This window comes from Nycticebus coucang, chromosome 9 (assembly GCF_027406575.1).
Source record: "Nycticebus coucang isolate mNycCou1 chromosome 9, mNycCou1.pri, whole genome shotgun sequence".
Classification (NCBI taxonomy): Eukaryota; Metazoa; Chordata; class Mammalia; order Primates; family Lorisidae; genus Nycticebus; species Nycticebus coucang.
Window position 1 is genome coordinate 80,417,852 of NC_069788.1, and position 26,409 is coordinate 80,444,260.

Genomic DNA, 26,409 nt, shown 5'->3' on the forward strand with positions numbered 1-26,409 from the left:
TCATGGGCTCAAGTGAACCCCTTGCCTCAGCCACCTATGTAGCTGGGACTATAAGTGCCCACTACAACACCCAGCAATCTTTTTCCTTTTTAGTAGAGACCGGGTCTCACTCTTGCCAAAGCTGGTCTCAAACTCAGGCATTCCACACCTGCCTTAGCCTCCCAGAGTGCTAGAATTACAGGTGTTGACCCACAGTGCCCAGCCAAGAAATTCTAATTCTTTAACTGGGCATAACTAAAGAAAAGTGGTAACCTTTGTCAAAATGTGAAGATGGTTAGAAAGGCTGGCAAACTACCACTCTCCCCACGCACCTACATAGACACATGCTACTGCTACTTTCCAAGGCCTGATGATAAGTCAGTAGAAATGCTGGTGTAAGTCAGGGAGTGGTGACAGTTCATCTGCTGGGGGTTTGATGGGAGGCAGTGAATAGAGACCATTTGCGGGAGTCTGGACTTTGCAGGTAAGATTTTTCCGCTTTCCCAAATCCAGTGTGGTCATGATGTCTCTGCTCAAGTACAGCCCTGCTCTCTGAGGCATGTTCATGGGTTATATTCTTCCTCAAACCGTCCTATAGGACCTGTGTGAATCCTTGGTGGTTTACAGTGCTGCGTGGGTATTGTCCATGTGTAACTTGCCTAAAGAACAGGTTTGTAACAAGTGTGCCTTCTTCTTTGGTGAATGTTTTATGATAGTCTATTTATTGTTAAACATGACATATAAATACTAATATAACTGAGCAGAAATAACAAATGGTATTGGTAGTAGCTACTGTTTAACCAGAACTTTCTAAATGCTAAGTACAGTGCTGTATACTTTATTGGGGTTATCTAGTACTCCTGGGCCAGGTGCGGTAGTTCATGCTTTCTAACTCCAGTACTTTGGGAGCCCAAGGCAGGAGGATGTCCTGAGGATAGGAGTTCATACTAACCTGGGCTATATAGCAAGACACCATCTTTACAAAAAGCTTATACAAAGTTAGCTGGATGTGGTGGTGTGCACCTGTAGTTATAGCTACTTGGATGGCTGAGCCTAGGAGTTTGAGGCTTGTATTGAGCTATGATTGATTCACTGCACTCCTCTCTTAAAACAAACAAACAACAAATACTCCCACTGACTCATTGAGGTAATCACTATTACTCTTAGTTTGCAGATGAGGAGTTGTGGCAGGCCAGATAACCCTGCCAAGTGCTGCAGTGGTGTTTGGGTTTAGCCTGGGTTCCATTATAATTTGCCTAGTGTTACAGGACTTGCCTTATTCTCAGTGGTGATGTTGAGAGAGCTTTGCCCCCCTCCCACAGCATTTCTCAAACTTTAGCATGCATTAGTATGTTGGAAAACATAGGTTGTGCCTCTAATTCAATAGGTCTGGGATAGGACCAGAGGAATCACCTCTCTATCAAGTTTTCCCAGGTGATGATGCTGTTGCTGTTCTTGATTTTCTGGTTTCCTGTTTTAAAAGCCACAAATTTATACACAGAGCAGCTAAGCCTTTCTGGCCCTTTGCAGAACATCTTTGGGAAACCTAAAAGGGGGAGGTGGACAGGCCTTAACCCTAGGGAAAGAGGATGTCTGAAGATGTTGGACATGAAACAACCTAATTTTTAAAGCTTGGGAGCTTTCTCTTACCTGCTGGAGAGGTTAGATGATTAAGGGAGGATTCTGGGAGGTCTGTCTCCATCTTTATTATTATTGTTATTATTTTTATTTTTATTTTTATTCTTGTCTCCATCTTCCCTAGGCAGATGCTGCTGTCTATAGACTACCTCTGAAAACTACTGTCCTAACAGATTTTATAAAAACATTATAATCTTAACTAATTTAAAAAAGCTTCTCTGAGCTCTTCAGCTATTTGACAACTAGTATTCATTATTTTACTTTTGATTTTCCTTTTTCTTAAATTTAGAATTATATAGGGTGCTTCTGGTGACTCACAGAAGAAATAGCCTAGAAACTGGCTATCTCACTGGTATAAGTACCAAAAAATGGTGAAGTCTTTATGAAGCCTTAACTGCATCCCCATGACTTGTATAGAGGACTATTCTGTCCTTTATATCACTCCTTCACACACTTGGAATTTTTAAATTACAATATGCATTTCTATTTACAACAGCAAAGGAGCTGGCTTTGGAATCACTGGTGTCTTGGGATCACTGCCTCCTTGATTGGAAGCTGTGAGTGAGACATGCTGCTCTCAAGCAGGAAGACAGAATACTTCAAAGAGATACAAGGAGTGAAGCAGCAGGATTTTATTTCAGTAATGATAGAGCAAGTTCCACCAAGTAAAAACAAATTGAGAAAAAAAATCTCTTGCATATCAAGTTCAGGCAGAGATGAAAGAGTACATTGCCATGCCCAGAATGAGTCTCAAAATGGATCCTGAATAGGGTTAGCTGGGCTGGTGTGATTGCACACTATTGGAAGGAGGTATTCCCTGGTCTGGCATGGACCCAGTGCAGCCCCCCTACCCAGTCACCCTTCCAGCTTCTTAGGTTTTCCTTGACTCAGTATCTTGCTTATCTTCCAAGTCAGATTATTCTGACAGGGCTTCTTTTTTAATCCTCTAAATCTTAAGTTATATTAAGTTAAAATTTAATGTTCATTTTCTCAACATTGCAGTTCCTGATTATTAGCCTATGTGGAGAGCTCATATTAGAGATCTTTATTTGGGCTTCTTGGAAGATTTGAGTTTCTTAAACTAGTGATTCATGATGGGAAGGATTTGTGATTAATTCCCTGTGGAGGGACAGTGTTGTGTCATTTTCATGAAAGACTTACAGTTATTGAAATAAATAAAACACATTTTACAAAATGAACACATTTTTCAAAAACTGTTAATCTTTCGTAGTTGTATCAGCAACCTGAACTGTAAGAATATATTTTTAAGCTGCTTTGCAACTATAAACTCATTCTAAGCCAGGACTGTGAAAGTGGTTTCTCTCTTCTTGCCACATGCTATATGAGAACCTGACTCTTAGCTCTTGCCCTAAACTCTGATTTTCACAGGCACTTGGCAAGGTGATCTTATGCTCCATCCCTTCCATTTTGCCTGTTGACTACACTCCCTAGTTCTGGGTGCTGTTTAGGCCCTGTTCCCTGGCCTCCTGCCTTGAGCCTTTCTTAGCGGTCTTACTGTACCCACTGGAGGTGCCTCCTTTGGAGCTGCCCCATCTCTCCAGCCAGCATGGAGTCACCGCTCTGGGCAGGTGTTGATCCTTTTATCTCTTGAAGGGACCAGAACAGTAGCTGGCAATTGCCAGGGAAGTACCTCTCAGGAGTAGAGGTACCTACTTAGTACCGCCTGGAGTAGACTTGACTGCACACTTGGGAGGCTCAACAGTAGTCCCTCGTGCCCTCTCCATGTCACTTGGCCTTTGGGGCCCCTATTTTCTTTTTTGGTAAATGTATTATTTATACTAGATAAAGACTGCGAGACTTTCGAATTCCAAATGTGTTTATTGTGACCATTAAGCAGCTGAAGCCAAAAGAGTAAAGAGCAACAATTCAAATTCATATGGAGGCTGGAAACCAGTGCTGGTGAGGGGTGAAGTGGAGCTTCATATCTGCCTTCCTTGGGCTGCTGCCCTATGACACAGTCTCCCTTCCTCAAACTGTCCCTCCCTGGGCACTCCTTCCAGCTAGTCTGATCTTATTTCATTTGACAGTGATTTTCTGTCAGTTTCAGCCAAAGATCTTCTGCTCTCAATTCTTCCTGGGAGAGCTTTTCTATTTAAAGGCAAACACTGGGCTACAATTTTACCTTTCAGTTTGGAGCTCATACGTATATTTTTCAGTGGTTATCCAGACTGTAATTGGTTGCCTTTTAGGGCATCAAGAGAAGTTCTGTAGCAGACAGTCTGGATCATGAGGAATGAAGAAATTGGGAGAAAACTTCTCCTAGTAAAAGTTTAAAAGGCTAAAGCTTTATTCACCCTTTTTATTTATTTATTCATTTATTTATTTATTTATTTAGGGCGGAGAGGAACATCCCGAGATGTTGGATATTCTTCTTTATTTTTGTTTTTTTTGGTTATTGGCCGGGGCTGGGTTTGAACCTGCCACCTTTGGCATATGGGACTGGCACTCTACTCCTTGAGCCACAGGCGCCGACCTGGATATTCTTTACCAGAGGAAAAAATGCAAGCCCTCCTGATAGGGAAGGTAACCTTTTTGTGATGATTTCTCATTGTGAACATCAGTTACTACATGGTCATAAACATAGTCATCTCTGTGGATTCCCATCCTTATGCCAGGAGCTTGGTAGCAGTGGTTAAGCAAGCAGAGGCAGACCCTGCCTTTGTGGGCCTTCAAGTCCGGTGAGGAAGATAAGATGGACAAGGAGAAGGTGGCTTTATGACTGATGAGGGGCATAGAAGTATGGGGCATACTCTGAGATGATGCCCAGATGCTGTTGCTAAGGCTGCTTGTAACCGTGTGGGTGATGAAAGACTTGGTGGGTAGTAACCCCCTAGTTGCTGTGACTTAGAGGCTCATGGGTGCTGGATGGTAAGCCTGACCCAGCTTCTGAACTGAAAGGCAGGTCCTATCTGTCTGGGTCCTTAGCATGTTGTAGGCTGTCACCTGGCATGTTTAAGTGCCCAATGAATATGTTCAACTTGGTGGTTTTTATGTTTGTTGATGGAGTGTGAAAGAGAGGCTGTTTTATTCTTTCTAATATTTAAAATAGTTGGTCTTATTTCATGTATGTTTGGTTTACTTAAATCTATGATGAGTTCATTATCACCATGAGAGTCAAACATTCTTTCAGTCATTATAGCTGATGATTTTTCTTTAAACTCCATAATGTCTGTCTTCTAAGAGATGTAGTGTAAATGGTATTTAAAATGAATCCCTAATGGCATTTTGGTCATTTTGGTTTTGGTTTTGCTTTGCATCTGAATGGGTTTAAGAATGTGTGACAGCTATATTGTACCCCACTGGATAAAATCTATAAAATTTTGTCTGTAACATTTTGTATTCTAAAGAGCATCCTGGGTTGTAGATCAGGGATTGGGTATCTATAGACTCAAGGCCACATGTGGTCCTCCAAAAGCCCTAGATTACTACTAAGTCAATGAAGCAACGTTGGCAGACAAAAATGGCTTAAAAATGCAAATATAAATGCCCTGCACCCCTTGGGAAGCACTATTTCCAGTTTCTGGACAAACTGGGTTTTTTCTTCCTACCCTCCCCTCTTCTTTACCCATGGCAGCTGGTGGTCTAAAGTGATCATTTTTTTTTTTTTTAAATACAAGACAGCAGTAGATTACTGCAAGAAAAATCAGTTTGGTTTGTTCATTTTCACAAGCTCTGTAGCAGGAATTGTGATGTCACTGTATTCCATCCCTTCACTCCTCCTTTCCAACCTGCAACTCTTCAGCCTTTCCCACTTTAGCACCCTACTTACTAGAAACCTGGCACAGGTTCTGGAATCCTTCCTTTCTTCATCTCCTGCCACAGCATATCCTGGATATAGCCTCTTTCTCCTTGGCTCCATAGCCACCACCATCATCAGCTTCTAAGCCACCGTTGTTATCTCTTGAGGGTGGTGGTGGTTGTACTCGTACCTACTGGCCTCTCCCTACTTCTAGATTTGCCCCTCTTATAGCCCATTTTCCAAATAGCAGCAAATGATCCTCTATTATTACTTTTTTTCAAAGATAGAGTCTCACACTGCTTCCTAGGCTGAAGTATAATGATGCTGTCATAGCTCACTATGGTCTCAAACCCATGGATTCAAGTGATCCCACCTTAGTTTCCCCAGTAGGTGTGACTAGAGGCATACACCGCCGTACTCAGCTAATTTTTAAATTTTGTATAGAGGCAAGATTTCACTATGCTACCCAAGCTGGTCTCTTCAGTATTGGCTTTAATTGATCCTTCTATCTCATCCTCTTGAGTTGCTGAGTTTACAGGCATGAGTCACCATGCCCAGCTCTAAAAGGTGTTTAAAAACTTATTTCAAACAATTTCAAACTTACAGAAAAGTTGCAAATAATAGAACAAGAACTCTCTTCCCCCAGCTATTGAGAGTAAGTTACTTCCCATAGCCCTTGAATACTTTATTGTGCATTTCCTAAAAATAGGGATATTCTACATAACCACGATTTAACCTTCAAATCTGGAATTTAAGGTTGATACGTTGCTACCATCTAATCTCAAATTTCCAGTGAAATGTCACTAATTTTCTAATACTCCCCTTTGCAGCGAAAGGATCTAGTGCACTTCCCTTTTGCATGATCAATTCCTTAGTCTTTCCTTGACTTTCATTACCTGCAAACTTTTTGTCATTTTGCAGACTGTTCCTTCAATTTAGGTTGACCTGATGTCCACCCCCACCCCCACCCCACCCCACCCCCGTCCCAAATTTTCTTAGAGATAAGGTCTTCCTCTTTCACCCAGGCTGGAGTGGAGTGGTACAATCATAGCTTAGTGTAATTTCGAACTTCTGGGTTTAATTAAACTATCCAAGTAGCTGGGACTACAAGAGCGTGCTGCCACATCTGGCTAATTTCTTTTTCTTTTTGGGGTGCGGGGGTAGATACAGAGTCTTGCTATATGGCTTAGACCAGACGTCCTCAAACTTTTTAAACTGGCCAATTCACTGTCCCTCAGACCGTTGGAGGGCCGGACTATAGTTAAAAAAAAAACTATGAACAAATTCCTGTGCACACTGCACACATCTTATTTTGAAGTAAAAAACAAAACGGGAACAAATACCATTCACACCACTTCCTGTGGCCCGCAGGCCGCAGTTTGAGGATGCCTGGCTTAGACTGTCCTGAGCTCCTGGGCTCAAAGGGGCCATCAGCCTTGGCTTCCCTAAGTGCTGGGATTATAGGTGTGAGCCACCACACCCAACCTGTTGCTCAAATTTCCTTAGGTTATTTGTCTTTGGCAGGAGAATTACCAAAGTGTTGCTGAGTTTTCCTTCTCATGTTCTATCGGATGGCACATGGTTTCACTGTGCTAATTATTGATGATGTGCACTCTGAGCACTTGCTTAGGTAGTATATGCCAGATTTCACTCTGAAGTCATCCTTTCCAGCTAGGTGAGGTGGCTCATGCCTATAATCCTAGCACTTTGGGAGTCTGAGGCAGGAGTCTCACTTGAGGTGGGGAATTTGAGCAAGATCAGCCAGAGGAAAATAGTAAGACCTGTCTCCACAAAAAATACAAAAATTAATTGAGCATAGTGATACATGCCTGTGGTCCCAGCTACTTGGGAGGCTGTGGCAAGAGGATAGCTTAAGGCCAGGAGTTCAAGGCTGCAGTGAGCTATTTTCATGAAACTGCCCTCTTGCCTAAGCAACAAAGTGAAACCCTCTCTCCACAAATAAAAAATTGTAAACATTGACTGCATCTGTGGAATGGAAACATGGAAAATTAAATTGGTTCATGTATAATTATGGGTGGAATTTTCTTTGATTTCCATGAATGGGCTACTTTGTTTGTACAGTTAAAACAGTGGCTGTGAGTCTTTGGGGTTATTGTAGAAGAGTCTGGGATGTGGTGTTTTACCCCCACCAATGTGTATGTGCTTGGATATGGTGTGTGGCATAGTTATGTGTAACTGGTTGGCATCCTTTCCTTTCCCAAATTCATTCTTCTGGTAGTGAAGTAATCAGGTTTCTAATTTTTCCCCCCCACAGTCAAAGGAAAGGCACCATTTGCTTCTTCCAAAAGATACCAAGAGGTGGCTATCTTCAGTAGCTGTTTAAAAGGACTGTTTCTGTTAGGAATTTGGGAAGGGTTATTTTCGATGATATTTGAAAGAAATAAAGATGAACTACAGATGACCTTTTTTTAAGTTGTAGCTCAAGAGTTTTCTTTAGGCTGGCCTTTAAAAAAAGATCAGGCCTTGTTTGGTCTCTTCCCTAATCTATGTGCTGGTAAGCATTTATAGTGATAGTGGGACCAGAGTTCATAATTCACTATCTGATAGACATAGGAACCTTCTGTTGCTCTCCCTATTGTTACTTGGGTCAGTGAACCGTGGTGATCAAGCTTTAGTGGTATTGAGCAACTATTTAAGGGGGAAAAGAGGCAGGGGGAAAAACAGAATTAGATTAATAATATGAAACTCAATTAGAAGCCCAGGAAGTGTCAGATTGCACATTTTTTGGAGCCAGTTAGAGATACTTTTGTATTAGTGAAAAATAGCACAGAAATCCCTTGTATACTTTTGTCAGTTTCCCCAATGGTAACATTTTTGTAAAACTGTGGTAATGGAGAATTTGAAAAAGAGTCTTAGCGAACAATAAAAGTTACCATAAAATATATGGATTTGGGCTTGTAGATGAAAATAAAAATAAATGTAAGGTATATAATTAACTTAAAGGATGCAGTCTGTGGGCAGGATGCGGGAAGGCCAGGAGAGTGCTGCTTTCAGAGTCAGACTGTGTGAGCTCAGGTCCTGGCCCTACCACATGGTCTGTGTTTCTGAGAAGAAATTGTCTAACCTCTCTGTAGAGCTTCCTGGGGGTTCTTGTAACAAATTACCACAGACTAAGGGACTTAAAACAATTGACTTTTTTCTCTCACAGTTTCTGTCACTGAAGTCCAAAGTCAAGGCTAGCCACATTCCCTCTGAAGGTAGAACCTTACTTTCCCTTTAGCTTTCAGAGGTTGCTGGCATTGCTTGGTGTTCCTTACCCCATGGCTGCACCATTCTAGTCTCTGCCTCCATCTTTACATAGCTTTTTTCCCCTTCTGTCTCTGTATCCAAATTCTCTTTTTTAAAAGGACACCAGTCTTCTTGCACTCTAAGCACAGAGTATGCGACCTCATCTTAACTTGGTTATCTCCATAAAGACCCTGTTTTCAATAAGGTCATGGTCACAGGCACAAGTTCTGGGTCGACAAGAATTTGTTGGGGATGGAGGGAGGCCTATTCAACCTAGTTTACTGTCTAAAAGACCTGGCTTAGTTTTCTTATCTGTAAGATGTGGATAATGGTAGAATTAATCTCAAAGAGAATGTGAGGAAGATGTATTCAGCAGTGTAAGGCACATGGTTGCTAGATGTCACTTCAGAGACACCATGTAGCTATCCAGGAAGACCACTGGCACTTCTGAAAATGGCACTGTCTTAGAGAATGTCTCCTGTTCTCTAGTTGCCCTGTGACTACTGCTGTGCAGACAGATGGAGCTCAGGGCTCATTCAGGCAAGAAACAGGTCCTCTCTCAGTAGGTGAACCTTGGCTTAGACCAGGAGATGGAAAAATTTCTTTTGTAAAAAAATTTCAGATTAATATGAGGGTCCATATGATTAGGTTACTATGTTTGCATTGGTTAGGTGAAGTCCCTGTTGTAACTGCGTCCCACACCCAGGAGGTGTGCCATATACTTTTACATTATGCCCATTAGGTAGCAGTACCCTAATTCCCCCTCCTCCCCTATACCTTTTTCCTTCTCCCCCCTCCCCCAACTTGAATTAAATTGTGTTTTTCTCTTGTGTGGCATTTATCAGCTTATCTTCTGGGTTTGTATTAGTGTTGAGTGCATTGCATACTTGCTTTCCCATTCTTGTGATACTTTACTAAAGAGAATGTTCTCCAACTCTATCTAGTTTAATACAAAATATGTAAAGTTTCCGTCTTTTTTATAGTTGAATAATATTCTGTAGTATACATATACCACAGTTTATTAATCTATTCATGGGTTGATGGGCATTTGGGTTGTTTCCACATCTTGGCAATTGTATATTGAGCTGTGATAAATAATCTAGTGCAAATGTCCTTATGATAGAATGATTTTTTTTCTTCTGGCTACCCATTACTTAGTAAGGGGATTATGGGATCAAATGGAAAGTCTTAAGAGTTCTTTGAAGATTCTCCATACTTCTTTCCAAAGAGTCTGTATTAGTTTGCAATCCCATCAACAGTGTAAAAATGTTCCCTTCCTTTCACAACTAGACCAGCATCTGCAGCTTTGGGACTTTGTGATGTGGTCTGTTCTCACTGGGGTTAGATGATCTCTTAGGGTGTTTTGATTTGCATTTCTCTGATGATTAGGGCTGATGAGCATTTTTTCATATGTTTGTTTGCCATTTGTCTGTCTTCTTCAGAGAAGGTTCTGTTCATGTATCTTGCCCAGTAATAGATCGGATTATTTGCCCTTTTTTTGTTGATTAATATGAGTTCTCTGTAGATTTTGGACATCAATCCTTTCAGATTTGTAACATGCAAGTATCTTTTCCCATTCTGAAGGTTGTCTATTTACTTTAATTTTTATGTCCTTAGCTGTGCAAAAGCTTTTCAGCTTAATTAAGTCACATTTGTTTATGTTTTTTGCTGTTGAAATAACCGCAGAAGTCTGCTTCATAAAATCTTTCCCCAGGCTGACATTATCAGAAGTTTTCTCCATGCTTTCTTCTAGGATTTTTATCATTTCGTGTCTTAGATTTGAATCTTTTATCCATCTTGAGTCAATTTTTCTAAGTGGCAAGAGATGTGGGTCCAGTTTCAGTCTTTTACATGTGGTTATCCAGTTCCCCCAGCACCATTTATTCAATAGGGAATCTTTTCTCCAGTGTATGCTTTTGTTTGGTTTATCAAAGATCAGATAGTGATAAGAGGGTGGTTTCATCTCTAGGTTTTCTATTCTGTTCCATGTGTCTATGTCTCTTTTTTTTTATTATTAAATCATAACTGTATACATTGATATGATCATGGGGCCTCATACACTCGCTTCATAAACCATTTGACACATTTTTATCACAGCGGTTAACATAGCCTTTCCGGCGTTATCTCAGTTACTGTGCCAAAACCTTTACATTCTACATTTACCAAGTTTCGCAAATACCCCTGTAATATGCACCACAGGTGTGATCCCACCGATCCCCCTCCCTCTACCCACCCCCCCCTTTCCCACTTCCCCCTATTGTTAAGTTGTAGCTGGGTTATAGCTTTCATGTGAGAGTCCAAAATTAGTTTCATAGTAGGGCTGTGTACATTGGGTACTTTTTCTTCCATTCTTGGGATACTTTACTAAGAAGAATATGTTCCAGCTCCATCCATGTAAACATGAAAGAGGTAAAGTCTCCATCTTTCTTTAAGGCTGCATAGAATTCCATGGTATACATATACCACAATTTATTAATCCATTCGTGGATCGATGGGCACTTGGGCTTTTTCCATGACTTAGCTATTATGAATTGGGCTGCAATAAACATTCTGGTACAAATATCTTTGTTATGTTGTGATTTTTGGTCTTCTGGGTATATGCCCAGCAGAGGAATTACAGGATTGAATGGCAGATCTATTTTTAGATCTCTGAGTGTTCTCCAAATATCTTTCCAAAAGGAATGTATTAATATCCATATATCTTTCCAAAAGGAATGTATTAATTTGCATTCCCACCAGCAGTGCAGAAGTGTTCCCTTTTCTCCGCATCCACGCTAACATCTCTGGTCTTGAGATTTTGTGATATAGGCTAGTCTCATTGGAGTTAGATGATATCTCAAAGTAGTTTTGATTTGCATTTCTCTGATGATTAAAGATGATGAGCATTTTTTCATATGTCTGAAGGCCATGCGCTTGTCTTCTTCAGAGAAGTTTCTCTTCAAATCCCTTGCCCAGCCTGCGATGGGATCCCTTGTTTTTTTCTTGCTGATGCGTTTGAGTTCTCTGTGGATTCTGGTTATTAAACCTTTGTCAGAGACATAACCTGCAAATATCTTCTCCCATTCTGAGGGCTGTCTGCTTGCTCTGCTTACTGTGTTCTTAGCTGTGCAGAAGCTTTTTAGTTTGATCAAGTCCCAGTAGTGTATTTTTGAAGCTGCTTCAATTGCCCGGGGGGTTCTCCTCATGAAATACTCACCCAGACCAATTTCTTCAAGGGTTTTCCCTGCATTCTCCTCTAGTATTTTTACAGTTTCATGTCTTAAGTTTAAATCTTTAATCCAATGAGAGTCTATCTTAGTTAATGGTGAAAGGTGTGGGTCCAATTTCAGTCTTCTGCAGGTTGCCAGCCAGTTCACCCAGCACCATTTGTTAAATAGGGAATCTTTTCCCCACTGAATGTTTTTAATTGGCTTGTCAAAAATCAAATAGCGGTAAGTAGCTGGATTCGTCTCTTGGTTCTCTATTCTGTTCCAGATATCTACTTCTCTGTTTTTGTGCCAATACCATGCTGTTTTGATCACTATCGATTTGTAGTAAAGTCTAAGGTCTGGTAGTGTGATTCCTCCTGTTTTGTTTTTATTTCTGAGTAATGTCTTGGCTTTTGGGTATCGAGTTTTTCAAAGGTCCAGTGGACATTTTTAATCCTTTCGCCAGTGTGGAAGTTGGAGTTTGATCCGAAGTTTCTGAGTGAGTTTACTTTTGTGGTATAGGATTGGGTTGGTCATTGTGGAGGATAGGTCTGAGAACATCCTGAAGAGCTGGTTTACTTATGGCAAATTTTTCAACATATGAATGTCATTGAAGTATTTAATTTCTCCATCATAGATGAAACTCAGTTTAGCTGGATACAAGATCCTGGGTTGAAAGTTTTTTTGCTTTAGGAGATTAAAAGTTGATGACCAGCCTCTTCTGGCTTGAAAAGTTTCAGCAGAGAGATCTGCAGTTATTCTAATATTCTTACCTTTGTACGTTATAGTTTTCTTTCGCCGGGCTGCTTTAAGAATCTTCTCTTTCATGTTAACTTTAGTGAAGCTAATTATGATATGTCTGGGGGATGACTTATTGGGGTTGAATCATGCTGGGGTTCTGAAGCTGTCTGCTATCTGAATTTCAGATTCTCTAGGCATGTCTGGAAAATTTTCTTTCATAATTTCATGCAGAAGGGCCTCTGTGCCCTCGGAGGCCACTTCATCGTTCTCAGAAATTCCTATAATCCTTATGTTGCTTTTTTTCGAATTATCTGAGAGTTCTCTGAGTGAGTGATCCGTTTTTGCTCTCCATTTCTCTTCCTCTTTGAGAGATTGGGAGCGTTCGAAGACTTTATCTTCAATGTCAGAAATCCTTTCTTCTGCTTGCTCCATTCTGTTACTGAGGGATTCTACTGTATTTTTCATATCTTTGAGGGCTGTAAGTTCTTGCTTCAGTGTGTCTAAGTTTTTGGTGGTTTTGTCTTTAAATTCGTTAAATTCTTGAGACAATTTTTGAATTTCTCCTCGAATTCCTAATTCCATTTTATTAATCTTGTCTGCAATCCAAATTCTGAATTCGATTTCTGACATCTCAGCCAGTTGTTTATGAATGGGATCTTCAATCACATCTGCCGTATCTTTTCTTGGGGGGGTTGATCTATTCTGGTTATTCATGTTACCAGAGTTTTTCCGCTGATTCCGCCCCATGGTTATTTTACTCCCTTTGGTTTTTCCCCTGGGGTTTTATCGAGGGCCCGTACAGTGTTGTGGCCTGAGAAACTGGGGCCCTGTCTGGTGTGGTGGAGCAAAGTGGTTCTGTCTTGTTTTCAGCTGGTTTCTGTTCAATCCTATTGCAACTTCTACTCTGGCTTGAAGTCTCAGCTGTGTGGAAAAATCAGCAATTAAGTCACCCCGCCTGCCCACCTGTGGCCCCAGTTGGAAAAGGAGAATCAAACCTTCCTACAATCGCACACCCAGGGCACCGCCTGAAAAGTCCTCAGTCTATTAGCCCAGTTCAAAAGGTCCAAATCAACTGTCTCAATCGGCACTTGTCTCGGGTGGGAGAGTTCAAGAGGTCTCTGGGAACTGGATCACAGGGGCCTGGTAACTCCTCTGACACGGCTCACCCCAGTGCAGCATGGAGTCAGGAGGAGCCACCCAGCAAACAGCAGTCTGGGAAGGTTGACGTCTCCTTCCCCACTTTGCCCCTCCGTCGGACCCAGTCACTGGTATCTCTGCAGATGGCTAACCCAGTTGCCTGCAGTGAACAGACACTCCAGGGGTTTGCACCTGCCTGAATCGCAAGGAAGTCTGCCAGGCCCCCGCAGACTGCCGCTATCTATGAGGAGGAGATGGGGCCTGACATCTTTGAGTGTTTGATGCAGGTGATGGGAAGGAGGTGTTCACTCAGGCTTAGCCCCGTCCCTGATGGATGCTGCTAACAGAACAGAACAGAACAGACAACTTTGCGGGGTTCTGTCTCTGTTCCTGTTGAAATCGCCTACAGAAGACGGGCTGTTTTGAGTTCAAACGTCTTTGCTGCTGGAGATTTGCGTACGAACACCTCTCTGGGTCGGCCCCGCCCTGGAAGCTTCCCGGGTTTGTGAGCGGTGTCAGGAAATCCCCCGCTCACCGGTGGCCTCCTCTGGTTGCCCAGGGAGACAGGGGGTGTGGCCTCAGAATATCCAGAAGTGAGCGTTCTGCCGTCGGCTGTTGATCTACCTCCAGGGAACTGCTGCTCTGGTGTGGGCACTCAGGCGACCCTTTTCTCCTCTGTCCCGCGCCCCAGAGTCAGCACTGAGCGGCCGCAGTTTGTGCTGGGTCCACACCCCTCAAGAGATCCCCCAAGAATCAGAACTCTTGTGGGATGGGCCCCCAGACCCCGATTGGGAGTGGGGGGGGAAAGCTAGGGTTTCATTCAGTTTTATGCAACACTACGGCCCGGGGAGGGCTCCTGCACTGCACCGCAGGGAAGTGCCGCCAAGGCTTGATTTCCCCTCAGCAGCGTGCCCTCTCCTCGCTCACGTGTCCCAGAGTCAGCACTGACCTGACGCAGCTCAGGCACTGTGCACTCCCCTCGAGAAATCACCCAAGGATCCGAACTCCTGGGGGATAGGCCCTCAGACCCCGAGTGAGAGTAGGGGCTCTCAGCTCTCAGCGGGGAAGCTAGAGTCTTATTCAGTCTTGTGCCCCGTAATGTTGCCAGGGGTGGGGGGGGGTGGTGCACTGCACCGCAGGGAAGTGCCGCGAGGCGTGACTCCCCCTCAGCCCGGTGCCCTCTCCTCACTCGCACGCCTCAGAGTCAATGCTGACCAGTCGCAACTCGGGGACTGTCCACTCCCCTTGAGAAATCACCCAAGGATCCGAACTCCTAGGGGACAGGCCTCCAGACCTCAGTGGGCGGGAGGGGAGCACCGGATGGGTTGCCGGCGAAGGATTCCCAAAGTTTTATTCAGTTTTATGCCTGGCAGGAGAACACCACGACACCCCAGTAGGGGAGGTAGGTCCAGTTTTTAGAAGGTCTCTCCCGTGGAGTGTAGTGGGAGGGCCTTTAATTTCTGCCCGCTTGTTTAATTGTGGGGCTCTTGAGCTGGTCTCATGGGGGAGGGAGACTCCCGTCCACTTGGTGGTGGATTTTGTACCTTTTGTTTGCGTCCTTGTGATCACAACTTGCCTCAGCGGTGTTGATGTGCGTTCTTCAACCTTCTCTCTTGGTGAGGCTCAAGTCCACCAGGATACTTACTAAATTCCTGTCCCTTAACTCTCCTTCTGGACGGGAGCCTCTGTTGAAAGCTGGCTTCAGTCCGCCATCTTGTCTCCCTCTCCCTATGTCTCTATTTTTATGCCAATACCATGTTGTTTTGATTACTATGGACTTATAATACAACCTAGTCTGGTAGAGTGATATCTCCAGCTTTGTTTTTATTACTAAGAATTGCCTTAGCTATATGGGTTGTTTTCTGATTCCATACAAAACAAAACTATTTTTTTCAAGTTCTTCAAAGTATGATGTTGCTGTTTTAATGGGGATTGCATTAAATCTGTAGATTGCTTTGGGTAGTATTGACATTTTAACAATGTTGATTCTTCTCAGCCAAGAGCATAGTATATTCTTCCATTTGTTAATGTCTCCTGCTATTTATTTTCTTAGGATTTCATAATTCTCTTTGTAAAATCCTTCATCTCCTTTGTTAGGTATATCCCCAGGTACTTCATTTTCTTTAAAGCTATGGTGAAGGGTATTATGTCCTTGTTTTGCTTCTCAACTTGACTGTTAACTGGCATATACAAAGAATACTGATTTATGGACATTGATTTTATACCTTGAGACAGTTATTATATTTCTTGATCACTTCTAGGAGTTTTGTAGTTGAGTCCCTGGGGTTTTCTGAGACCATATCATCAGCCAAGAGCAAAAGTTTGACCTCCTCTGCCTCCATTTGCATGCCCTTTATTTCCTTCTCTTACCTGATTGTATTGGCTAGAACTTCCAGCACTATGTTGAATCGTAGTGGCGATAAAGGACAACCTTGTCGGTTCCAGTTCTAAGTAGAAATACTTTCAGTTTCATTCCACTCAGTATGATAGTTTGTCATAGATGGCTTCAATCAGTTTAAGAAATGTCCTATCTGGACGGTGCCTGTGGCTCAGTGAGTAAGGTGCCGGCCCCATATACTGACGGTGGCGGGTTCAAACCTGCCCTGGCCAAACTGCAACAAAAAAACAGCTGGGCGCTGTGGTGGGCACCTATAGTCCCAGCTACTCTGAGGCAAGAGAATCGCCTAAGCCCAAGAGTTGAAGGTTGCTGTGAACTGTGAAGGTTGCTGTTGCTGTTGCTCTGTCTGCCGAGGGTGACAAAATGAGACTCTGTCCAAAAAAAAAAAAAAAAGTCTCATCTATGCCTATTTTCTTAAGCGTTCTTGTTAGAAAAGGATACTGAATTTTGCCAAGTGCTTTTTCTGCATCTATTGAGAGGATCATATGGTCTTTGTTTTTGCTTCTGTTGATGTGAATTACATTTATAGATTTGCGTTTGTTAAACCAACCTTGCATCCCTGGGATAAAGCCTACTTGATCATAATGTATAATTTTTTTAATGTGTAGTTATATTCTATTTGCTGGGATTTTATTGAGTGTTTTTGCATTGATACTTGTTCATGAAATTGGTCTGTAATTCTCTTTTTTTAGTTGGGTCCTTTCCTAGTTTTGGTATCAGGGTGATATTTGCTTTATAAAATGTGTTAGAGAAGGTTCCTTCCTTCTCAAGTGTTTTGGAATAGTTTCTGCAGTATAGGTACAAGCTCTTCTTTGATGAAAAGATATCATTAGATTTTTGTAGTGATGGTGTCTGTATAATAGATATTGAAGTGTATAGCCAGGAGTCACTTAACAATGGGGATACCTTCTCAGAAATGTGTTGTTAGGCAATTTGGTCACTGTGTAAACATCACTGAGTGCACTCAGAAACCTAGATGGCAGTGCCTACTACACTCCTAGGCTATGTGGTGTGGCCTGTTGCTCCCAGGCTACAAACCTGTCCAGTATGTGGCTCTACTAAGTACTTTAGGCAGTGGTAGCACAGTGGTAAATATTTGCTTATTTAAACATAAAGTAGTAAAAATTTGATACTATAATCTCAGGAGACCACTGTTGTCTATGCAACATATTATTGACCAAAATGTCATTATTTGGCACATGGCTACAGTTGCTCATGATAAATATCTGTGTTAATTAGCATAAATAACTGATTTTCGAAAGCTTCTCAGATATTAAATATTTTTGAAAATAAGCTTTTTAAAAAAAGTATAACTTAGTACAATGTCCTAATCAATTACATTTTTATATAGTATCAATTTATTAGACTAAATTGTTGATTTTTCATTTTTATATGTAGCTAAACCATTTACCCAGCTGGTAAAAGATATGCAGCTTCATCGAGAAGACTTTGAAATAATTAAAGTGATTGGAAGAGGCGCTTTTGGTGAGGTAAGATAAAACTTCATTTTCTTAACTCGCCTACATTGTCAAAAGTGCAGTAGTTCCCATTTTATCTTTTCATGGACCTATACATTGATTTGGGATGGGGTAATTATTGGTATCATTTGGAGAGTTTTTATTTCTTTTTTTTTAGTGTTTAAGATTTTGGGGGGGTGGGGGGGAGATGGGAGTCTCACGATTTTACCCAGGTAGACCTTGAATTCTTGGGCTCTTTAACCTGATCCACCTCAGTCTCCATAGTTGGACTACAGGTGGGTGCCATGCCCAGCTGGGTGGTTCTTGATGGGAAAAATCTGAAAGATAGACTGAAGGAGAGAAAACAAAAATAAACAGAAATCTTGTGACTGGTAGGTTAGCCTGAATATTGTTGGGACCAGAAATAGTTTCTTACAAACATAAATAATTAAAATCCATTTTTTAATTTAATTTTGACATTTTCCTGGCATTTTCTAAAAAATGCAAGGAAGGTTAAATAACAGTATGATTTGTAGCCTGCCTGCCATTAGCACCTGTGCTGTTATGAGTCCAACAGGCTCTGCATGAGGGAAGAGATGGTATAGCTGCCAGCAAGGGGAGGCAGGATGAGAGGCTAGTTAGGCTCCCTCCACAAGTTGTCCAGCTGCCTCAGATGGTGTGGCACTGAGTCACCTGAAGAGCTTTGTTGCTTAAACAGGGACATATATTAATACCTGTGATTAGGTTTGATCTTAAGTTTTCCTTGGCTGGAGAGCTTGGTTGGTTACTGTGGAAAAATCAAACAATAAACTGATCCATGTCACATGGCAGCAGTATTCAGCCTACAGCAAGCCTACTGGACATTATGACTACAGAGTGCTATAAAGCATGAGATCACATTTGTATATAGGGCATACATTTTCTAGTGCACAACCATGAAAGAAAGCAAAGTGGTAATTTAATGAGATCTTTCTCTCTTAAGCGCTGTCCTTGTAAGTGATTCTTACCTGAGGAGTTGGGAAGAAGAAGCAGCCAGTGCCCTGGGATGGCAGGAACCATGTTCCAAGTTTATCTCAGCATCACCCTGGATCTAGGATTCAACCAGCCAAATTCCACTTGGGGTATGATGGGATAGAGAGGTTTTTAAATTAAAAAAAAAAAAAAAAGATTAAGTATCTAAGTGTACAGTTTGAGTTTGGACAAATGTATATGCATATGTCACCACCACCCCAGTCAATAGAGTATTTCTGTGCCCTAGAAAGTTCTCTGCTGTCTCTCTGTGGAAGCATCCCCTGCCCCAGGCTCTACCCATACCCAGTTAACGACTTTTTGATTGCCACCAATAGGGAAGTTTTATTTAAAGGAGCCACAGGAAAAAACTTAGAGTTCCACATTAAATTAAAAATCTCTAAGCAGCAAGTAGGTTGTTTTTTGTTTGTTTGTTTGTTTTTTGTAGAGACAGAGTCTCACTGTACCGCCCTTGGTAGAGTGCCGTGGCGTCACACGGCTCACAGCAACCTCTAACTCTTGGGCTTACGCGATTCTCTTGCCTCAGCCTCCCGAGCAGCTGGGACTACAGGCGCCCACCAAATGCCCGGCTATTTTTTTGTTGCAGTTTGGCCGGGGCTGGGTTTGAACCCACCACCACCCTCGTCATATGGGGCCAGCGCCCTACTCACTGAGCCACAGGTGCCGCCCAGCAAGTAGATTTTTTGATGATGTGAGGCATGGATTTTGGTCTTCAGTGAGAGGAAAGAGAAAGTCTTAAAATTAAAACCAGAGGGCTTGGCTCCTGTACCTCAGTGGTTAGGGCACTGGCCATATACACTAGGGCTGGTGGGTTTGTACCTGGCCTGGGCCTGATAAACAACAATGACAACTATAACCAAAAAATGGCCAGGCGTTGTGGTGGGCGTCTGTAGTCCCAGCTACTTGGGAGGCTGAAGCAAGAGAATCGTTTAAGCCCAAAAGTTTGAGGTTGCTGTGAGCTGTGACGCCACAAAAAAAAAAAAAAAATTAAAACCAGATTTTATTCAGTGTGTACTTTGCCTGACTTTCTGCCTTGTACCAGGCACAGGGCTCTGGGCAAACACAGGACACAGGCCCGCAGAGCTGTGCAGGCATATCCTTACCCATCTCAAGTGTGTTAGGAAAGGCAGGAAGAGGCACACCAGGGTAGACAGCAATTAGGAGGGAAAATGAAAGGATGAGAGAGAAAACTAATTTGTCAAAATAGTTTGTAGTTGTTTCTAGTGGTCTTTTTTACCAAACAACTGAATGTAAAACACAGTTTTATGAGTTTCAAAAAAGATAACATTGACCCCCTTTCAGTTTCCTCCCCAAATAAGGGAATGCATCCTTCTTGGCCAGGCCTTTGCTCCTGGCTCCTTCACTCCCTCTCCAGGTTTTAGCAACTCTTTTAAGTGTACCCAACCCTGAGATGTCCATTGGCATCAACACCATCGACCAGTGTCCTTTCAGGATTCTGGTGGGTTCCATAGCTAATGTCAATATCGCCCTCTGACCTCCCCTGGTTCTTCCAACCTGGTTTCAGCCTTTCTGCCTCTGAAAACACCAAAGAGTGACAGAAGGTAGAATTGTCTTATCAATATTGGGACCAGAAATGTTCTTCACATATAGTTATAATTGAATAATTTTTTTAAATGCTAGCCCAGGGGAAGGCAAGGGTCTGCAGTGGAGCACAGATATATGTACTTGCAGCCCCCAAGCAGGAACTTGCAGAGTCCAGAACTGTGCACACCACTGGTATACACTGAGTGCCGTGAGCATAGGAAATGCACACCTCAAAATTACAACCCCCACAAAGAGTGAGAAAAACGTTTCTAGATTATTTAAATAAGATACAGGATATTTAGGGTATTGCCCTTTTGTAGATCATAATAGCTTTGAAAATACCTTCTCAAAATCCTGGGCACAGCCCAGTCTAGGAAGTTCCTTTGATGCTGGCAATACCTCTGGAAGGGTGGTTCCCTGGCTAATTCAGGGTAGTGCCAGAAGTATGCCTAAAAATAATGTGTATAACTTCATTTAAAAATTCTTTATTATTAAAAAATGTTAATGATCGGGCGGCACCTGTGGCTCAAGGAGCAGGGTGCCGGTCCCATATGCTGGAGGTGGAGGGTTCAAACCCAGCCCTGGCCAAAAAACCACAAAAAACAAATAAATAAATAAAATAAAATAAAACTCATAATAGAAAAAAAAAAAATGTTAGTGATCATCTGAGCCTTCACAGTGTCATAGTATGTTTTACTGGTGAAGAGTGTTGCCTCAGTCTTTTTTTTTTTTATTATTAAATCATAGCTGTGTAAATTAATGCAATCATGAGGCACCATACACTGGTTTTATAGACCATTTGACACATTTTCATCACACTGGTTAACATAGCCTTCCTGGCACTTTCTTAGTTATTGTGTTAAGACATTTATATTCTACATTTACTAAGTTTCACATGTACCCTTGTAAGATGCACCGCAGGTGTAATCCCACCAATCACCCTCCCTCTGCCCATCCTCCTCCTCCCTCCCCTCCCTCTTCCCCATATTCTTAGGTTATAACTGGGTTATAGCTTTCATATGAAAGCCTTAAATTAGTTTCATAGTAGGGCTGAGCACATTGGATACTTTTTTTTTCCATTCTTGAGATACTTTACTAAGAAGAATATGTTCCAGCTCCATCCATGTAAACATGAAAGAGGTAAAGTCTCCATCTTTCTTTAAGGCTGCATAATATTCCATGGTGTACATACGCCACAATTTATTAATCCATTCGTGGATCGATGGGCACTTGGGCTTTTTCCATGACTTAGCAATTATGAATTGGGCTGCAATAAACATTCTGGTACAAATATCTTTGTTATAATGTGATTTTTGGTCTTCTGGGTATATACCTAGTAGAAGAATTATAGGATTGAATGGCAGATCTATTTTTAGATATCTAAGTGTTCTCCAAAAATCTTTCCAAAAGGAATGTATTGATTTGCATTCCCACCAGCAGTGTAGAAGTGTTCCCTTTTCTCCACATCCACGCCAACATCTCTGGTCTTGCGATTTTGTGACATGGGCTAATCTTACTGGAGTTAGATGATATCTCAAAGTAGTTTTGATTTGCATTTCTCTGATGATTAAGGATGATGAGCATTTTTTCATGTCTGTAGGCCATACTCCTGTCTTCTTCAGAGAAGTTTCTCTTCAAGTCCCTTGCCCAGCCTGCAATGGGATCCCTTGTTCTTTTCTTGCTTGTACGTTTGAGTTCTCTGTGGATTCTGGTTATTAAACCTTTGTCGGAGACATAACCTGCCAATATCTTCTCCCATTCTGAGGGCTGTTTGTTTGGTTTACTTACTGTGTTCTTGGCTGTGCAGAAGCTTTTTAGTTTGATCAGTTTGTTGCCTCATTCTTGATGATTGCTGACTGATCAGGGTTGTGGTTGCTGAAGGTTGGGGCAGTTTATTAAAATTTAAAAAAAATGAAGTTTGCTATGTGGATTAACTCTTCTTTTCACCAAAGATTACTCTGTAGCACGTGCTGCTATTTGATAGCATTTTGCCAACAGTAGAACTTCTTTGAAAATTGGGGTCATTCCTTTCAGACCTTGCCACTGCATTATTAACTGAGCCTATTGAATATCCTGAGTCCTTTGTTGTCATTTCAGCAATGTTTATAACATCTTCACCAGAAGTAGGTTCCATCTCAAGAACCACTTTCTTTTCTCAGCCATAAGAAGCAACTCCTCATCTCTTCAAGTTTTCTCATGAGATTGTAGCAATTCAGTCACCTCTTTAGGTTCCCCTTCTATAATAATTGTAATTATCTTGCTGTGCCCACCACATCTGCAGTGACTTCTTTTCCGTAGAAGTCTTGAACCCCTTGAAGTCATCTGTGAGGGTTGGAATCCACTTCTTCCAAATTCCCTTGATACTGATATTTTGACTTCCACCCATGAATTACAAATGTTCTTACTGGTATCTAGAATGATGAATCCTTTCCAGAAGGTTTTCAGCTTACTTTGCCCAGATTCATCAGGGGAGTCACTGTCTATGCCAACCTTTTGAAGACTATTACTTAATAAGACTTGAAAGTCAAACTTTTCCTCCATCCACGGGCTATAGAATGGATGGTGTATTAGCAGGCATGAAAACAACATTCATCTCCTCATACATTTCCATCAGAGCTCTTAAGAAAATATTAAATATTTTAAATATTACCACTCCAAGCGCATTGTCAAGGAGTGGTAATATTTTGAAAGGAATCTTTTTTTTTCTGCACAATGTCAGTAGCTTAAAATATTCAGTAAACCATGCTGTAAACAGATATGCCATCATCTAGCCTTTATTGCTCTAGAGCACAGTCAGAATAGATTTAGTATCATTCTTAAGGACCCTAGGATTTTCAGAATGGTAAATGAGCAATGGCTTCAGTGTAAAGTCACCAGCTATGTTAACCCCTAAAAGCTTGCCCTTCGAAGCCAGAAGTTGACTTTTCCCTAGTTTGGATGTCCTAGATGGCATCTTCCAATATAAGGGCATTTCATCTACATTGAAAATCTTTTGTTTAGTGTAGCCATCCATCAGTTATTCTTAACTTGATCTTCCAGATAACTTCCTGCGGTTTTATTTATCAGCATTTGCTACTTCATCTTGCCTTTTTATGTTATAGAGATGGCTTTTTTCCTTAAACCTCATGAGCCAACCTCTGCTAGCTTCCAACTTTTCTTCTGCAGCTTCCTCACCTCTCCAGCCTTCGTAGAACTGAAAAGAGTTAGGGCTTAAGGAAATGTTATGGTTGGTTTGATTGTTTATCAGACCACTCAAAACTATCTTCATATCAGCAATAAAGCTATTTCATTGTTTTATTAGTGTGTTCACTGGAGTAGCTCTTTTATTTTCCTTTAGGAACTTTTTTTGTTTCTTTTTGTTTTGTTTATCTGTAAAGGTTTAATTGTGCACAAAGGGGAGGACACTCAGTCCTTCTTGGCAGCTGCTTTTCTCATGGCTTCCAGGACATTGGTCAGCCCCTCCCAGTTCCTCTTGGTGCAGATGTGTGTTCCCACCCTTTTCTTTTTTTCCATGGTACAAAAGTATTTAATAAGCATCACATCAGTACAGAAAAACACATCGCTTACATAGCTCATCCTTTAAAACCAGAATACTCAGTGAAAAATCAGTACAGACTCTTTACTTAAAAAAAAAAAAAAAAAAAAATCAAGGTACTCACTGTGTTTTTTCTTCTTTCTAAAGATGTGACACACGTTTTCTGATAAGTAATATTCTACCAGGCATTGTGTTAAACCAGAGCAGACAAAGGACCAGGAAAACTGTTTACTACCCTTACCCATGCTGAACTGACCAATAGAACACCATCTTGGTAGGAGAGATTCTGACAGAAAGAAATTTGAGTTTCTACCTACCCAATAGAAAACCTAACAAACTGGTTTATACAGAAAGGATTTTTAGCCAACATGCACAAACACATTTAATATGCTATAAAACAGGATACCTTTTAGCATTTTCTAGCATATAGCATACATTCATCAGTGCCCAGTAAAATCAGAATGAATGCCAACATAGAAAGTATTTTTGCCTGCACAAACAGCTAAGCATACAACATATAATACTTTGATCTTTAAGTGGGTAATCATGGAAGTTCCAAGTTCGTATTCACTAGGTTGGCCTGAGTATTTCATCTATAAAAATATTTTTAAAAAAATAATGCTTAAGGGACGGTGTCTGTGGCTCAGTAGGTAAGGCACTGGCCCCACATACTGAAGGTGGCGGGTTCAAACCAAGCGCCGGCCAAACTGCAATAAAAAAAAATAGCCGGGTGTTGTGGCGGGCACCTGTAGTCCCACTTACTCGGGAGGCTGAGGCAAGAGAATAGCCTAAGCCCAAGGATTTGGAGGTTGCTGTGAGCTATGACGCCACTCTACCAAGACTCTGTCTTAAAAAAAAAAAAAAAAGTGCTTAAAAGAGACTTCTAGAAACAGTGGGACTATGTCAGGACCTGCAGAAGATAGTGATGCAAGGACTGCAAATGTTAAGATTGGGAATTGATTTTCACAGATAACCTTTTGGGTAAAGGACATCTCTTTCAGTTAATTCTTATAGCCAGAGCAACCTGTGATCATAGGAGATTCAGAAATCTCAAGATGGGCAGCTACCTTTAATATCACCCTAAATAAATACTCAAAAACCCCATTGATGCTGAAGGACTGAAACTTTGACCCATGTGAAAAAGAACTGTGAATACACAAAAAATTCATGCAAAGCTTGCTGGGACAAATAGGATTTGTAATGGTAGGTTATTCCATGCTGTTTACACACCAACACATGCTGGGGAAGGGGCTTCCAGGTGGAATGCCTGAAGTGAAGTCTGATTCAGAAGCACCTGTGTGAAAGGTCTTATTGGGGTGGGAGGGAGGGAATACTAAGTTTGATGAATATGAGAAGTTGTTACGGGAGAACCGGGTCCTGGAGGGTAGGTCATTTTGGTTTTGATCCATCAGTACTTAACGTGAATGCAGGATATATTCTGTTATGATTAGCTGACCCTATTGACCTCTTGGGCTGGTGACATCCACAATGATCCCATTCATTGGTGGGATATAGGTAGGACCTAGTGCTGCAGATTGTTCTGGGAAGTTGGCTCAGAAGATGGTTTGTACAATGAAGTCACCACTAAACCAGACTCCGGCCTTCTTTTTCTGCTTTGTAGTCCAGAAACATTTCTTTAAAAGCCAGAAAATCCATAAATCCATAAATGTGAGCAGCATGTAGAATATGTTACCAGCCATTTCATCTTTATGTTGCTGTAACATTGCTGTGAAAGCTGCCATGTAAAATCCAGGGATACACTCTAGCAGCTGTTCTACAATGTACTTTTAATGTATTCATTTAAAAAAGGTGTATAGATGAGTTTATTCTCTTCTGTATCTTCAAATTTCTGGTAGTACTTATCCATGAAATTTCTCTGTAACAACTGGAATTCGTCACCCATGATGATGTCTTCTAAATGTCCAACCACAGCATCAAATTCTGTATCAGAGGAGGAGGAAAAGCTGTCTTCTTCAAATGCATCCATCAGCGCCACTGCCACACCCATCTGTGCATGCGAGTGGGCCAGTTGGGCTCCTACCCAGCCCAGGGCCACTGCTCTGCAAGGTCCCAGCCCGCATTGAGGGCACTGCAGTCGACTGGCCTGGAGGGACCTAGCCACCTGGGCCTCACCCCACTCACTGCCCGGCCGGGTCAGTGCCTACGTGCAAGGCTCTACTCCCCAGCTGCGGCCACACACCAGCCCAGCCTCTATACCCTGCCTGGCTGCTCCGCGCCCTTACACCATCATTGCAGCCCTCGGTCCAGGCGTTAGTTACCAACTCCACACCCTTTTCTTGATGAACTTGAGGCCCATTTTTCTCTGTATACCTCAAGCAACTCCATGGTATGCTGCTCACACAAGGTAAAGCCACACACCTTTCAGATTTTGTCATGCATGAACTTGGGGTGTTTGGTGAGGTGCTTGTAGCAGCTGCTGTGCCTCAACTTGCTCATGTTCTTGGTCACCTTGTGGTCCTTCTTGAGGCCCACAGCCATAGGATATCACAGAGCCATGGCTGCAGACAGCGTTTGGGATTTCTGATGGCTGCTGCAGCTGAGGGGCCAGGCACCACATGGGACCCTAGGATATCTTCCCTTTTTGTTTTTTTTTAAAGGAGACAGGGTTTCTCTTTAATGTCCAGGCTGTTGTACAGTGGTGTAATAGCTTACTGCAGCTGTGGACTCCTGAGTTCAAACAGTATGCCCATCTCACCTCCCAAAGTGCTGGAATTGGAGGCGTGAGCCACCGT

General features: G+C 42.0%; 1 protein-coding gene and 1 pseudogene across 4 annotated transcripts in view; one reads left to right on the forward strand and one right to left on the reverse strand.

Annotated features, from left to right (window-relative positions):
- The window catches only part of CDC42BPB (CDC42 binding protein kinase beta), a 161,894-nt gene that overhangs the window by 36,634 nt on the left and 98,851 nt on the right, over positions 1-26,409 (forward strand). For all 4 annotated transcript variants that reach the window (XM_053601241.1, XM_053601238.1, XM_053601240.1 and 1 more), the window contains exon 2: positions 17,489-17,580. In XM_053601241.1, coding sequence (XP_053457216.1) covers positions 17,489-17,580 — 92 coding nt within the window. The remainder of the gene's footprint in view (positions 1-17,488; positions 17,581-26,409) is intronic.
- Positions 25,046-25,913, reverse strand: LOC128593324 (ADP-ribosylation factor-like protein 2-binding protein; annotated as a pseudogene).